At 47.1% G+C, this 16,319-nt stretch overlaps 1 protein-coding gene across 14 annotated transcripts in view; it reads left to right on the top strand.

The window, feature by feature from the left end:
• The window catches only part of UBE2D4 (ubiquitin conjugating enzyme E2 D4 (putative)), a 28,213-nt gene extending 12,889 nt beyond the window's left edge, over positions 1-15,324 (top strand). For 3 of the 14 annotated variants that reach the window (XM_009203040.2, XM_003896064.3, XM_009203046.2), the window contains exons 2-7: positions 211-274; positions 4,899-4,930; positions 5,027-5,104; positions 10,427-10,532; positions 12,378-12,471; positions 14,408-15,324. In XM_009203040.2, the coding sequence (XP_009201304.1) occupies positions 211-274; positions 4,899-4,930; positions 5,027-5,104; positions 10,427-10,532; positions 12,378-12,471; positions 14,408-14,453 (420 nt within the window). In that variant the 3' untranslated portion in view covers positions 14,454-15,324. Of the gene's footprint in view, positions 1-210; positions 275-4,579; positions 4,711-4,898; positions 4,931-5,026; positions 5,105-10,426; positions 10,533-11,364; positions 11,498-12,377; positions 12,472-14,407 lie in introns of those variants that run through there. The other 11 variants (XM_009203038.4, XM_009203048.1, XM_009203044.2 and 8 more) reach the window with 9 other exon arrangements.
• The last annotated feature ends 995 nt before the right edge of the window (positions 15,325-16,319 follow it).

A 16,319-nucleotide genomic window follows, 5' to 3' on the forward strand; every position in this document is an offset into this window, starting at 1 on the left:
TCCTAATGTATAAAATGGAAATGATCATACCTACTTCTCTGGTATCTTTACAGCAGGGAGTAGACTTCTATGACCCACCTTGTCTCTAACCCACTCCTGAGGCCTAGGAGCCTCCTCCCACCAGGAGAATTCCTTCCAGCTACCAAGATTGGTGTGTAAAGGCAGAATCCCCAACATACAGCCACTCTGACCCGCTATCTCGTGTTCTAGGAATTAACCGACTTGCAGAGGGATCCTCCTGCCCAGTGTTCCGCGGGACCTGTGGGTGATGACTGTAAGTATTTTGGGGGGCTTCAGGTTGTAGGAGGATTGTAATTAAGATCCCCAAATTTAGGCTGGGTGTGGTGGCTCATGCCTGTAATCCTAGCACTTTGGGAAGCCAAGGTGGGTGGATTACCTAAGGTCAGGAGTTTGAAACTAGACTGGCTAACATGGCGAAACCCTGTCTCTACTAAAAGTACAAAAATTAGTTGGGCATGCTGGCATGCGCCTGTAATCCTAGCTACTTGGGAGGCTGAGGCAGGAGAATCGCTTGAACCCGGGAGGCAGAGGTTACAGTGAGCTGAGATCGTGCCACTGCACTCCAGCCTGGGCAACAGACTCCATCTAAAAAACAAACAAACAAACAAACAAAACCAAACAACCAAATTATCAGCCAAGCAGTATTTAAGAAAACCAGTCAGTTATTTTCCCTTCATTTGCTTGTGAATGGCTTTTTCATTTGAGGTCTAGGCCATGAGTTCACAGCAGCTTGGCTGGTCAGGTTATACTCAAAGTAGAACCTGCATTGCCTCTCATGTCCTATAGTCACCGCTTCCCTCTTCTGGTGCAAGAGAAAGCCAGCTTGGCCTGAGGAGTCACATTGGCTGCTGGAAAGTGCCCTTGGCCAAGTCAAACTTGGGTGCTGGTGTAAATATTGTTGGAGTTGGTCTAGAGGACCTGGTGCTGCTGCAGCTCCTGGGAGCAGAGCAGGACAGCCGAGGAGGGGCAGGGCAGGGTAGGGCAGTGGCCACTTGCCTCTGCCAAGGGGAAGGGCAATCCTTATTATTTTCTCCCACTTCCACTCTTCCCTGGGGGAGACTGAAGGAGCAGTTCTGGGCAGCTTCTTGGGAGAGAGAGGGAGAAGCAGCACTACCTATTCTAGGCCTCTGCCGTCCCTCACAGGTGGTAGCCGAGGCTGAGCTGCCCAGCATTAGGGTTTCCAGGTCTGTCCTCTGCCCACTCACCTTGCCTCCACTTTGCAGGCTTCTTGGGCTCTGGAACACCAATCCTTCCCTGTGAGGCTTCAGTAACTGCAGCCACAGGAAAGTAGGTGGGGAGGGGAGATACTATGTGTTCAAGGAGAGTGGTGTCAGAGGTACATATACAAAAGAATCAAAAACAGACTGAGACAGAATGTGTATACCAATGTTCACAGCACCATTATTCATGATTTTCAGAAGCTGGTAACAACCCAAGTGCCCATCAGTGGAAAATAGATAAACAAAATATGGTTCTGATATACATTACAACATGAAAACCTGCGAAGTGAAATAAGCCAGAAAGAAAATAATGAATATATGATTCCACTTACATGAAATATCTAGATTAGGCAAATTCATAGAGACAGGTGGTAGATGAGAGATTACCTGAGGCTGACGGGAGGGAAAATGGGAGAAATATTGTTTCATGGGTACAGAATTTGTTGGGGGTGATGGAAAGTTTTAGAAATGGATGGGGGGATGGTTCTACAGCATCATGAAGGCATACGATGCCACAGAATTGTACACTTAAAAGTTGTTTAAATTGTGTATTTTATTATATATTTTTTACTACAATAAAACAAAAAGAAATTTCACAAAGCTGGAAAAAAAGAGGGCATGCCAACATATGTGTGCCTGCATGTCCTGGGAGGGGACTGAGCTTAGAGGAGCCAGGGGTAGGCAGATGGAGCCACTGAAAATGGAGGACTCTAAAGTCTTTACGTGGGAGTTTAAATCTCGTTTTTGGAACAGAGCAGAAATGTTTCCCAGCTGCCTATGCAGCGTGTGAGAAACAAGAATGACTCTGCTCCACTGTCTCCTGGTACCTGCTCATCACTCTGCTTCTCACTAATCAGCGATTACCTCATGTTGTCCTCACAAGCACCCCAGGTCTCTATAGCATGCTTCCCCTCTTACCTGTCACTTAAGATAATATCAGATTAAACTGGGGTTGCTGTAAACTTGAACTAGTTCTTGTTTAGCCTTAGCTGTCTAGAGGCAGCTCCTTGATGCTCAGCTCAGCTCAGACTTACCTTGCACCAGAGCCCAGGCTAAGAGAGGCTAGCGTCAAGGCCAGCCACCACGGTCAGAGCTCAGTGGGTGGAAGCTAGCCTTTGGGGCCATTTCACACCTGCCTCGTGGGCTCACAGCCATTTCCAGCATCCCTCCTCTATATCTTTTCTCGTCCTCTTGCTTTTGGGGCCTTCTCTTCTGACTCTGCCCTCAAGCCCTGCTTAGTGTCCCAGCAGCCCTCAGAGTTAAAGTGAACAAGACCAGAGGATTCTAACCTGTTCTGAAATATATTATCAAAAACACTTTTATTTAATAAAGAATTCCATTCACATTAACATTAGGCAAAGATATACCTACTTTCAACTAATGATTAGCATGAATTGGAATAAAAACAGTCAAAGCAAAAAAAAAAAGTGATATTTTCATTAACTCAGGCAGCCTTATTTTAGGTAAAGGTGTTCTGTTCAGCACCATTTCTTCGAAATATTGAAAAGCGCTCATGGGCCACCCTGACTACTTTTGAACACCTCTAGGGGCTTAGGAAACTTCTGCTTTAGTCCCTGCACTTGTGCTCCCACCCCAAACCTTGGTGCTTTCCTGGGCCTCCTGTTGGGTAGAGCCTGTGGGATACTTAAACAGGTGACAGGAAGCCCAGGACAGGACCAGGTCTCAAACTTTGGGCTAATTCCATATCCACTATGAATCCATATGAGACAGAATTCTCTTGAGAATAACAGGCCCTTCAGATGATCCCAACAACCCATTCCTGTGGGTGAGTAGGCATTTTCCACAAAGGCCCTAGAGTCAATATCCCTAGGACCATTTGTATGACTTGGGAACCTTGAATGTGAGTGTTTGGGCCACACTAGGCTAGCCTTGCTGAAACACAGGAGCTGTTCTGGGAATGGGTAGAGCAGTGAAAGTCACCTGAGATGCTGGAAAGGGTGTAGGGTGTGATGTGCAGCAAGAAGAGGCTCTAAACTCCCGCCACATGGTGGCGACCTGGAAGGGAAGCATGAGAGGGGTTCATTGTGACCTTGTTACTGAGTGCCCAGAGCACAGGGCACTGCCCAGGGGGTGGGCAGGAGAGGACTCAGATGGAGGCAGCACCCGTGAGGCTCCAGGGCCATGGGAAGTTGGCTCCTGAGAGAGACTCTTTGAAGAGGGCTTCAGAATAAATCGGGAAGAACCAAGGAATAGAAGGGTTTATACAGAGCAGTAAGGAAAATGGCTGAAAGCTAGCCAAGGCTTCAATTCTATGCAAAGAACTGACTGAATTGTAGTCACTGGCATTTGTGTAGTAAAGAATTTAATCTTGGCTAAGCACAGTGTCTCACGTCTGTAATCCCAGCACTTTGGGAGGCTGAGGCTAGCAGATTTCTTGAGCCCAGCCTGGGCAACATGGTGAAACCCCGTCTCTACAAAACAACAGCAACATAAAGAATTTAATCTTGGCCGGGCGCGGTGGCTCAAGCCTGTAATCCCAGCACTTTGGGAGGCCGAGGCAGAGTGAGATCCACGAGGTCAGAGTCGAGACCATCTGACTAACATGGTGAAACCCAGTCTCTACTAAAAATACAAAAAAACTAGCTTCTAGGCGAGGTGGCTGAGCCTGTAGTCCCAGCTACCGAGAGAGCTGGGGCAGGAGAATGCGTAAACCGAGGTGGAGCTTGCAGTGAGCTGATATCCGACCTGCCTCCAGCCTAGGCGACAGAAGCGAGACTCCGTCTCAAAAAAAAAAAAAAAAAAGAATTTAATCTTGTCCCCAAAAGATCTGGCCATCATCCTTAACACGTAGGGGGCGATCTCTAAGATATCATACCTGATAGGAATGTCTTTATTTGGCTGGAAGCTTTGATGCACACCAACAATGTGATTTAGGGTGAGGAATGGCCACACCAAGTAGACCAACCATGTGATTTAAGGTGAGAGCCTAGCCCGGGCAACATAGCAAGACCCCATCTCTACAAAAATGAAAAAAGTAAAAAAATTAGCCAGATGTGGTGGCACATACCTGTTGTCCCAGCTCCTCAGGAGGTTGAGGCAGGATAGCTTGAACTCAGGAGTTTGAGACTGCAGTGAGCTATAATCATGCCACTGCCCACCAGCCTGGGTGGCAAAGTGAGACCATCTCAAAAAAATAAAAAAATAAGGTGGGGACTTGGATCATGCCTGGAGGAGCCGGAGACTGGAGCCTGAGATCAGCCCTATGGGCATTCACATCAGTCAGTCATGCTCTCAGGGTAGAGCCCCAATAAGAATTCTAAATACGGAGGCTCCAGTGAGCATCCCTGATTGGGTACTCTGTGTGTGTTGCCGTACAGCAATGCCAGGAGAGTAACACATCCCGACTCCACGGAGAGAGAAGAATGGAAGCTCTGCGTTTGGACCCTCCTGATGTTAACTTATGCTGTTTCCCTGGGATAACCGGCAATCTTGAGCACACCCGTTTTCAGTGAGCTCTGGGAGTCCTAGGCAGTTACCGCATCTTGGGTGGTTTGGGGAACCCCAGTCTTTCAGTTGGTGTCAGAAGTGAGTGCATCTCGTGTGGACAGTGCCCTGTAATTTAGCAGTGCATTTTCAGTAGAATAGACATGTTTCTTGGGGGGTCTCTTACATGCCCATCTCTCTTTTGTCTTGTAGTGTTCCACTGGCAGGCCACCATCATGGGCCCGGTAGGTAGTAGCTGCTGAGCACACCACTCCAGTTTTGCTTCTTGCACTTTGGGCTTAGCACATGCACTGATCTCTTCCTGTGTCTCATCATTCCAGAATGACAGTCCTTACCAAGGAGGTGTTTTCTTCCTGACCATCCACTTTCCTACGGATTACCCGTTCAAGCCCCCAAAGGTGAGGTGGCCCTCACAACTCCCCTGATGTTTGGATGAAGGACAGCATGTGACGAGGGGCCCTTCAAGTCAGGTATAGGTAAAAAGAGCTGTACATGGGTCTTCTCTGAGGGCCCACCGCTCCACCCTGTGGTGACAGCCTCCCAGGACTTTAACCACTGGACTTTGGGAATTAGCACCTGTTGTGACCAAGGGTCAGTGGGGTGAGCTGGTGCTGGCCTCCTTACTGAGGCCACAGTTTGAATGCTTTTCCTTGTGACTGTAGCTGAGTCTGGTCATGTCTCCAGGCTCTGGCTCCCTTCTCTGCGGTCCCTTAGAGTTAGGACAGGGGTTCTCTGCTGGGGTGATTTTGCTATTGCCCCAGGGACATTTAGGCAACATCTTGGGATATTTTGGGTTATCAAAACTGTGGTGAGGGGGTACTGCTGGTATCTAGTGGGCAAAGGCCAGGGTATCCCAGGGATTCCCTACAGTGCCTAGAACAGCCTCCCTTCCCATGACAGAGAATGATCAGCCCCAAGTGTCAATAGTGCCAAGGTGGACACACCCTGGTTTAGGACTGGTGAGTCCTAAACCTTCACCTTCACTTTCCTTTATTAAGTTAAAAGAATAGCAAACCTCCTTTGCCCTTTATGCACACACCATCCCATCAGTGGAGTTTTAGAGAGCAGTGCCACCAGAGGGAAGGAGAAGCCCAGGGAGCTGCCTCGACCACCCTGCCCTAGCATGTATTATGCACTGCAGGTCATCTCATCCCCTGGACTCTTGCACCTCATACTCCTTCTTACCTGGGCTCTGCATGGGTAGCTGAGCCTGCTCTGAGGCTCACAGTCCTGTGGAGGAGGCAGGGCATTTAGCGTGTGAGCCAGTCAGCACTGTCAGCACTGGGGAGGAGCACAAGCAGTGGTTGGCAGCAGGAGCTGGGGTTGTGGGGAGATAGCCCTGAGAAGGGGGAACTGCAGAAGCTCAGCAAGGGGGCAGACGGGTCCCCAGGAAACTGCCCCAGGGGAGTGAGCGTGTGAGGAGTTGGGAAGGAGGCCAGAGGGGTATGGATGGCCCCAGGAGTAGGGTCTGCACGCCATTGTGGGGATTGCCACACCAAAACGATCACTCTGCTGCCTTGTGGAGAAGAGGCTGGGTTCAAGTGATTCTCCTGCCTCAGCCTCCTGAGTAGCTGGGACTACAGGTACTTGCCATCACACGTGGCTAATTTTTGTATTATTTTTAGTAGAGACAGGGTTTCACAATGTTGGCCAGGCTGGTCTCGAACTCCTGGCCTCTGGTGATCCACCTGCTTCCACCTCCCAAAGTGCTGGGATTCCAAGTGTGAGCCACCACGCCTGGCCAGGTTGTGCATTTTGGCAAGACTTACTCAAAAGTCCTGCATCTGCATCAGACACCTTAGCCGAGGGGTTGTGACATTGCTGTGTCTTACTACCTTGACTTGGCCTTGATGACTCAGTTTGAGTCAGAGGCTTAGCTGCTGTTTTGCGTGTTGTTTATCTGAGTCAGTGTGAAGAAGCCACTTCTGTGCTCGCCAGCTGCAGCTCTGTCCAGACATCACCACCAGAGGCTACCTGGTGCCTGAGCATTTTAAATCTTGGTTAAATATGCTTAGGATCCCAGAGACCTTTTAAACTTTTGGCAAGGGAGTGGGGTGTGCTGCGCAGGGCAATGACAGATGCTAAAATAGCTTTGCCACATTAGAGTACAACTGCTGTTCAAGGGGGTTTGGTTGAAAAATCATAAACATGCTTCACGGTGCTCTGATCCACCCCTTCTCCCTTACCCTCTGGAGAGACTGTGGCAGTGTCTATCAAGTAGTAATTTTCTAGCTTATCTCTTTCATTACTGTGTGAGCAGCTGAGGATTTTCCTTAAACAGATATGGATGTAGTCCTGAATGTCTGTTGGGTGTTTTCAGGGTACCTAATTGCCCAAGGACAAAGGAGAAACAGTGATTATTATTATTTCTAAATTATTATTATTATTTTTTGAGACACAGTTTTTCTCTTGTCACCCAGGATAGAGTGCAGTGGCATGATCTCGGCTCACTGCAAGCTCCTCCTCTCGGGTTCAAGCGATTCTCCTGCCTCAGCCTCCCAAGTAGCTGGGATTACAGGCACCCGCCACCATGCCTGGCTAATTTTTTGTGTTGTTAGTAGAGATGGGGTTTTGCCATGTTGGGCAGGTTGGTCTTGAACTCCTGACCTCAGGTGATCCACCCGCCTTGGTCTCTCAAAGTGCTGGGATTACAGGTGTGAGCCACTGCGCCCAGCCAACAGTGGTTATTATTAAAAGACTAAGAAGTAAGCTCTGTGGGTGAGTTGGGATTATTTTAGCAAGGAGAGATGTGAGCTAAAAGGTGACAGTGACATTCTATGAGGGAAGAAAGTGCTTCTGTCTTTTAAAAACCTCCTTCTACAGGGAACAGGAGCAACTGGATTTATGTTTTGGCACAAATTTTCTGACAATAGGAAGAATCTGGCAAGATTGCATGGTCTTTATTGGGGATATTGAGGCAGATACTTAATATCTGAGATGATTTTGAAGTTTGACCCTTTCTGGGAAAAATTATATGGTAATAGATATTCGAGCTCACATGCACATAACTCTCTTCTCATATTCCAAAGTAAGTTTAAAAAATATTAAAAACTATATCAAACATGCAAAAAATGGTAGATAATTATTTAAAGGATGTTTGTGCATCTCCATCTAGCCTAAGAAGTACCAGTGAGTTCTCAGAGCTAGCGGAGGAGGCAAAATCCTTTTTTTTGTTTTTTTTCGAGATGGAGTCTTGCTCTGTGACGCAGGGTGGTGTGCAGTGGTGCAATCTCAGCTCACTGCAACCTCTGCCTCCCGGATTCAAGCAATTCTCCTGCCTCAGCTTCCCAAGTAGCTGGGATTACAGGCATGTGCCACCACACCTGGCTAATTTTTTTGTATTTTTAGGTAGAGATGAGGTTTCTCCATATTGGCCAGGCTGGTCTCGAACTCCTGACCTTGTGATCCACCCACCTCGACCTCCCAAAGTGCTAGGATTACAGGTGTGAGCCACCATGCCCAGCCGGCAAAATCCTTATGTTCGTTTGCCCCAGCCCCTGCGTTGAGGTCACTGCTCACCCAGAGGGAGTGTAGGTGAGGCAGATTCTTAGGCTCCTGTAGCAGTGGAAGCTGCACCTGACTCAGAACACTTTGCACATCACAGAGAGCAGACTCTCCATGGGTCCCACAACATCCCTGGGAGAGGTACCATGTACCTATTTATAGTGAAGGCTCTGAGGTCCAAGGTCATTTGAAGAAGTAGTGTGTGGCTGTGGTTTAAAACAAAAACAAAAACAAAAACAGAAAAAAAAAGTCAAATGTAGGAGAGTATACAGTAGAAAATAGGACCTTCTTTCAACTTTGTCTCTCTAACCATGCCCGGCCCCCCGCCTTTTTTTTCCCACAAGGCACTGAGTCTTACTTGTCATTTCATTTCTCTTTCAGGAGTAATCTCCACCTGGATAAGCACTTGTTTGTGCTTCCTTGTTTCTCCCATGAATGGAACAGGCATTTCCATGAATCTGCATCTTGCTTTTCCCATAGCAATATATCTTGGAAATTGTTCCATATGATCACATTCATGTTTTAAAAATTCACCTCATTCTTTTTAAACAGTTGTGTAATATTCTGTTGCTTATTTATAACATTAATTTAACCAGTAATCAATCTGAAGACATTTAGGTTTCACATCTTTTGTTACAGTGGGTATCCTTACATATTTGAAGTGCACAAGGGTATTTTAGGACTAAATTCTGAGAAGGGGGTGGTCTTACAAAGGGTGAAATAGAAAGGTGGGGAGGGTTTGTGGCCTGGCAGAGGGTCCATGGCCTGAGCTTTTATTTGTTATTATTATTATACTTTAAGTTCTAGGGTACACGTGCACAACGTGCAGGTTTGTTACATAGGTACACATGTGCCATGTTGGTTTGCTGCAACCATCAACTTATCATTTACATTAGGTATTTCTCCTAATGCTATCCCTCCCCCAGCCTCCCACCCCCCGACAGGCCCTGGTATGTGATGTTCTTCGCCCTGTGTCCATGTGTTCTCATTGTTCAATTCCCACCTATGAGTGAGAACATGCAGTGTTTGATTTTCTGTCCTTGTGATAGTTTGCTGAGAATGATGGTTTCCGGCTTCATCCCTGTCCCTGCAAAGGACACAAACTCATCCTTTTTTATGGATGCATAGTATTCCATGGTGTATATGTGCCACATTTTCTTAATCCAGTCTATCATTGATGGACATTTGGGTTGGTTCCAAGTCTTTGCTATTGTGATAGTGCCACAATAAACATACGTGTGCATGTGTCTTTATAGTAGATATACACAGTAATGGGATCACTACTGAATCAAATGGTATTTTTAGTTCTAGAAATGCCATTTCTAGAACTAGAGGAATACCTTGAGGAATCACCACACTGTCTTCCACAATGGTTGAACTAATTTACACTCCCACCAACAGTGTAAAAGCATTTCTATTTCTCCACATCCTCTTCAGCATCTGTTGTTTCCTGACTTTTTAATGATTGCCATTCTAACTGCCATGAGATGGTATCTCATTGTGGTTTTGATTTGCATTTCTCTGATGACCAGTGACAATGAGCATTTTTTATGTGTCTGTTGGCTGCATAAATGTCTTCTTTTGAGAAGTGTCTGTTCATATCCTTTGCCCACTTTTTGATGGGGTTGATTTTTTTCTTATAAATGTGTTTAAGTTCTTTGTAGATTCTGGATATTAGCCCTTTGTCAGATGGGTAGATTGCAGAATTTTTCTCCCGTTCTGTTGATTGCCTGTTCACTCTGATGGTAGTTTCTTTTGCTGTGCAGAAGCTCTTTAGTTTCATTAGATCCCATTTGTCTATTTTGGCTTTTGTTGCCATCGCTTTTGGTGTTTTAGTCATGAAGTCTTTGGGCCTGGGCTTTTCTGCTGATACATCAACAAAACATCACTGCTTTTTGCATAAAACTTCTGGGCTTTTGAGTCCTTTCTGCCACTCTTGTTACTCCTCAGGACATACTGTTTTCAGGGAGACGGTGTCAATCCCCCTATGTTCAGAATGAGAATCCAGCAGGGAATGGGTCAGGGAACTTCTGGGTGATCACTCACTTCCATATCCCATTAGAGTTTGGGAGTGGGTGTCTGGCTCATCCTGCACTGTGGGGCCAGATATGCAGCACACTCCAGGTACAGCCCAGCAGTGGCTGCTCCTGCTTTACTTGGTTCATTTCCCAGACGTCCCTGTGGTTTGTCTGATTTGGGATCTCTTGTCTTTGCAGGTTGCTTTCACAACCAAAATTTATCACCCTAATATCAACAGCAATGGCAGCATCTGCCTTGATATCCTGCGGTCTCAGTGGTCTCCAGCGTTGACTGTGTCAAAAGGTAGAGACGCTGATGGCATGCTCTGTGTGCCTTGTCTCTTACACGTGTTTTTACCCCAGCACTGACTGAGTGAAAATGGAGGCTCAGAGAGAGCAGTCACCTTTCCCAGGTCACTTAGCCCTGTCCACTGCTGTGCCTGTAAGTGGACATCCTTACATCCATATGAGGCAGCACCAGCAGAACTTTGTGCCCCACGCCCTGGCGCTTCTCAGCAGTCCATTGCCCTGGGGTGCTCAAACTGTCACATGGGTGCAAGAAGAAAATATTGATTCTACTTATATTTTTTATCTAAAAATAAGAAAGGCAAATATTAAATTACCCTCTCTGTTCCCTCATTTATTCATCCAATAAGCACAAAACGAACTGTGAGTCAGCCCTGAAAAAAGATACAGGGCATGCCCCTGTGGACCTCAAAGTTGGTGGAGAAATCCTCCCTTCCCAAATAAATGATATTAAGCACATGTCTCTGGTTGAAGTTGAAGAAACCAGTCTAAACTGAGCTTAGAAATGCAGATATTCCTTCTGAACTAAGATGGGCTGCACATGGGCTGTGCGTGCACAAGAGACCTGAATGTAGACAGTGCAGTATCCTGGCAGGTGGAGCGTGGGTAGGATGGTGAAAAATCAACCCAAGAGAAACAGAACCTGGCCTAATTTTTAAATTTCTCTGTAGAGGAGACAGGATCTCACTTTGTTGCCCAGACCAGTCTCAAACTCCTAACCTCAAGCAGTCCTCCCATTGTGGCCTCCCAAAGCACTGGGATTATAGGCGTGAGCCACCGTGCCTAGCCAAGTATCTTAAAAAAGGCAAACCTGCCCTTGTCATTTGTAGCTTTATGTGTGGGGAACTGTGGTCAGGACTTTGATGGACTCGCTGAATCCAGTTTGTTTGGAATCATATGGTGAGTGGAAAGCAAAGCCAGGAACGAGAGTTCGCATTTCTCTCTGGGACCCGAAGAATCCAGGTACCACAGTTCCTTCTGCTGCTCACCACAGCCCTAGTGGGTGATTCCCTTCTCCCAGGGTTGCTGAGAGCCACACTGAGTGCACGTCCTAGAGACGGTGCTGGCACACAGGAGGATGCATCTGCTTTGTAGTTAGACAGACCTGGTTCAGAATCTCTTTATTTTATATTTTTTGAGATTGAGTTTCACCCTTGTTGCCCAGGCTGGAGTGCAATGGTGCAATCTTAGCTCACTGCAACCTCTGCCTCCCAGGTTCAAGAGACTCTCCTGCCTCAGCCTTCCGAGTAGCTGGGATTACAGGCATGCACCACCATGTCCGGCTAATTTTGTATTTTTTTAGTAGAGACAGGGTGTGTCTATGTTGGTCAGGCTTGTCTTGAACTCCCTATCTCAGGTGATCCGCCTGCCTCGGCCTCCCAAAGTGCTGGGATTACAGGCATTAACCACCATGCCTGGCCCAGAATCTCATTTTTACCCATTTATTGGGTGTTCCAAATCTGTGACCTTGGACAAGTTACTTGAATGCTCTGAATTCTTGTTTCCTTACCAGTAAACAGGACTCCTGGGACTAAATGCCAGAGGTGCATGATGTGGGGTGCAGACAAGGATGGGAGGGCAGTTGGAGACTAAGATGGGGTGCTTCAGTGGAGAAGGGGAATGAGAGCCAGGATGCACCCAGGAGGGAAGTATCCTAGCATGGCATGCCTGAGGCCACACGATACATGGGACAGAGCAAGTGGTACATCAAGCAGTTTATATTGGGCTGTTGAAGGGAAGACATCTCCTTGGTCAATACAGAGTGCAAGTTCAGGGAGGTTCACCCAGGGGTGACCTAGCAGCCTCGTGGCTACAGCTGACCAACCTTTTCTTTTCTTCCCAGTTCTCTTGTCCATCTGCTCGCTGCTCTGCGACCCCAACCCCGATGACCCTCTGGTGCCAGAGATAGCCCACACCTACAAGGCCGACAGAGAGAAGTATGCATCCTTTTTGGGTTGCCTTTGTGCCATGGCTGCCCCAGGCAGCTCCATGCGGTACCTATGCTCTGAGCTAGTGCTTCTGTGCTACAGGTTCCCATGGACATTTTCCTGCCCATGCTGAGCCATGTGCACAGTGGGTGTGCCCTGGGCTTGGACTCCTGGCTTTCTCACTAACATGTCTTTTGAGTCTAAGAAGGGAGAAGGAGATAAAAGCAGTTCACCCTCCTGGATAACTCATTAGCTGCTGCTACTATATATGAAAACATTGCCAAGTCCTGCCCTCGAGGCTAGCAAAATCAGTGGTCAGCCAAGAACAGACTCAGAAGAATCTGACAACAAGAAAAATTTGGATTTAAATTCTAGGGTTTATAGACTAAGACAAGGGGATGTCTGCTTGGCTATACCGAAGGTGAGGTTGAACTGCTGTGGTCAGTTCGCTGGCTCAGCTCAGAAGTCAGCAGTGTGTTACACCTTCACTGCCAGCTCTCTGTTTAAACACCAATTAATAGAACCAGAATTGTAAAATTCCGACCCCCTAGGCCAGGCACAACCACATGCACTGCAGCATGAGGGTGTCTGTAGTTGGTAGGGCTGGCACAAGGGGTCATCACCAAGTGTTAGTCTCTGAGTGCTGACAGCACTGTGAGAGAGGCCCAGGTGTGGCAGGGGTCGCAGTCCTGTGAGTGGTGTGAATCTCAATTGTGGACCTTCAGAGAAGGTATTGCTGGCCCTTTTAAAAGACATCTTCAGTGAGTGAGTTCTTCAGTTCATTACTCATTACTTCTTTCCTGTCTGCAGAGATTAGAATGGAGTGTGTTTTTTCCTTGTTTTTGAGACAGGGTCTCATTCTGTTGCCCAGGCTGAAGTGCAGTGGTGTGATCACAGCTTACTGCAGCCTCGATCTCCCAGGCTCAACCTATCCTCCTGCCTCAACCTCCTGAGTAGCTGGGACTACAGGTGTATGCCACCACACCTGGCTAATTTTTTGTAGAGACAGGTTGCCCAGGCTGGTCTTGAACTCCTGGGCTCAAGCAATCTGCCCACCTAGGCCTCCCAAAGTGCTGGGATTATAGGTGTGAGCCACCACACTCAGCCACATGGCTTTTTCAAATTATATTTTTCTTGAGACCTTTATAGATCTTATTATTTCCCTCACTGGAGTTTTCTCAATAACAATCAACATTTTTAATTGACTGGGGTTTAACTTGTGTTTATTTTAACACTTATTACGAGATATTTTAGACATACCAAAAGTGATTTTTTTCAGTGCCTCTTGTAACTATAAATCTCTCTAATCTATAGTCTCATAGCATCAAATCTCATTACAATGATGAGAGTAAGTGCACACACCTGCATAGTCCTCAATGGATGCCCGGCCTGCTCCACGTGCTTTGCGTACAGACTTCTCTAGTCTTCCCCACAAGCACACAAGGCAGGTACTCTCACTATGGCAAGCAATCAAAAAAGCCAGGGCACAGAGGGGTGGAACAGCTGCTGAGGATGGTGCTGATGCACACTCCGGTAGGCAGATTCCCAAGCCCTTGTTCTGGAGTTTGTGTGCTGAACGTCCTGTAACTAGTACAAACTGACCTTTGTATGTCTCTTCTCTGTCCTCCCTGCATCCATATTGTAGGACAGGTGAAAGAAAGGGAAGAAGTCTTTGCATTATTAAATCTTCCACAGCAGATAGTTATGGAGAATCAACAGTTTTGGGTTTACACAATGAGGGATTCACCCAGCTGGGGGTTTACAGCCATATCTGATGTGCTCCTGCTCCGGGGAAAGCCTTTATTCCACTTACCCATCAGCCCCAGATGTCTGACAAGCAGCAGCAGTAGCAGCATTCCCCACATCAGTCCTGTTCTCTGCACCACATTGAAGGGAAGTGACCATTTCAAGTGAGGGTGTCACTCCCTTTGCTTTTTTATTCCAGGTACAACAGACTAGCAAGAGAGTGGACACAAAAATATGCTATGTAAGTGCCTCGGAGGTTTTACGTGAGACGTTGAAGCTGGCAGAGAGGTCTTCCCTTAAAACTTTGGGCTGTTGGCTGAGCCACTCAAAGAGCGTCATCTGTTCTTCAAACAAATGTTGGTCACCCACTCTCTCCAACTGCAGCATGTTGGTGCCATTTTCAGCATTTATGGCTTTGACAGTGCCACCTCTTTGATGCCAAATCAGCAGCCATTGTTGTTATGATCTGCAGTCTTCCTGGTGACACTGGAATCTCTCTCTCTGCCACCTCAGTTTGTCTGTTGGTCTCTTGGGGGGCCAGGCCCTGCACGTCTCTCCTACCTGGCCTCAAATGGTGCTGCTGCCCATGATGGTACCACACCAGGGCCTCAGCCTGGCCCCTCACCACATACCCTTTGCCTTTTAGAACTCAGTGCCATCCTGGGTGCCCAGGTCAGAGCAGGCTTTCTTCACACCTCATCTGCTGCAGAACCACATCCTGAGGAGTCTCAGCTCATCCTGGAGGGAATTGGGAACAGTGTCACTGGGAAGTGAAGGCCTAGCCCTGCAGCTTCCACCAGTCTCCTCCTGCAGTGCCACATGCTGGCATTTCTCCCTTCACACCAAGAAGCAGCAAGTGGAAAATTTCAGGATACAAAGCACATAACACCCCATAAGAGATGACTATGTTTTTAGAAGCAAGAGCAAAATTATGAAACCTCTGGAGATTTGGGTCATGTTACTCCATTTGATGAGGATTCTCACTATTCCCCGCTCCTCCCACTAGGAGCCTACACTAAGTCCAGGTGTGAGCCATTCACAGACTAGAACACAAGGAGGGAGAGAGACTCTTAAATGTAAATAAAAATGCAATTCACTCATAACTCTAAATGATAATTGACATTTCAGCCTCTTTCTTTTAGGCAGAACAGAAGATACCCACTTTTAACAGTTATTTGGAGCCTGAAATTACAATAGCCTATTAGGTGATCGGCTTTCTGGCTTGGCTTTCTGATGCAACATATTTTAAGGTTTGCCTTTAAAGCTTCGAGCCTTGAGACTAGGTTACTTAGGAAGAGGACAGAAAAGGGTAGAGATTATTCTAATAAAACTTCCAAAGAGGGAAGAAAATTGAGGAGCTTCAGATCTCTAAAGCCAAATTCAACCTGATCTTTCTAGGTTGGTTATAAAGCTGGTCCACTCCCAGGAAGTGATGCTAAACTGTGACCAAATGGCCAGATGGGACTTTTGCAGGCTGATTGAAAGGAAGTCTACAGACCTAACACAAGCAGTCAGCCAAAGGTGACTGTGGGAGGTTGACTTCTTCCAGAAACTTCCAAGTTGTGGCTACAAATTTATTGCCAGATACTTTCCCATTGAGAATACTGAGGTTATTCACATAATCACTTCCTTAGCAAAGGAAGAAGCACTTTCAACTTGGGCTGCATTCCCTTTGTGAGGATCCACATTTAGGATCCTCCTGCTACCATAAGGCCACTTTTGGGGTCCTTTGGGTGTGGCTGCATCTCACCATGGTGAGGATTGCCTTTTTTGTTTTTCAACACAGAGTCTTGCTCTGTCTCCCAGGCTGGAGTGCAGTGGTGCGATCTTGGCTTGCTGCGACATCTGCCTTCCAGGTTCAAGCAATTTGCCTGCCTCAGTCTCCCGAGTAGCTGGAATTACAGGCGTGTGCCACCATGCCGGGCTAATTTTTGTATTTTTAGTAGAGACAGGGTTTCACCATGTTGACCAGGCTGGTCTCGAACTCCTGGACTCAAGTGACCTGCCCACGTCGGCCTCCCAAAGTGCTGGGATTACAGGCGTGAGCCATCGCGCCCAGCAAGGATTGCCATTTTAATTGTATCTTCGCTGCTTCTTTGGTCTTTGCTTAA

This window comes from Papio anubis, chromosome 4, assembly GCF_008728515.1.
Source record: "Papio anubis isolate 15944 chromosome 4, Panubis1.0, whole genome shotgun sequence".
NCBI lineage: Eukaryota > Metazoa > Chordata > Mammalia > Primates > Cercopithecidae > Papio > Papio anubis.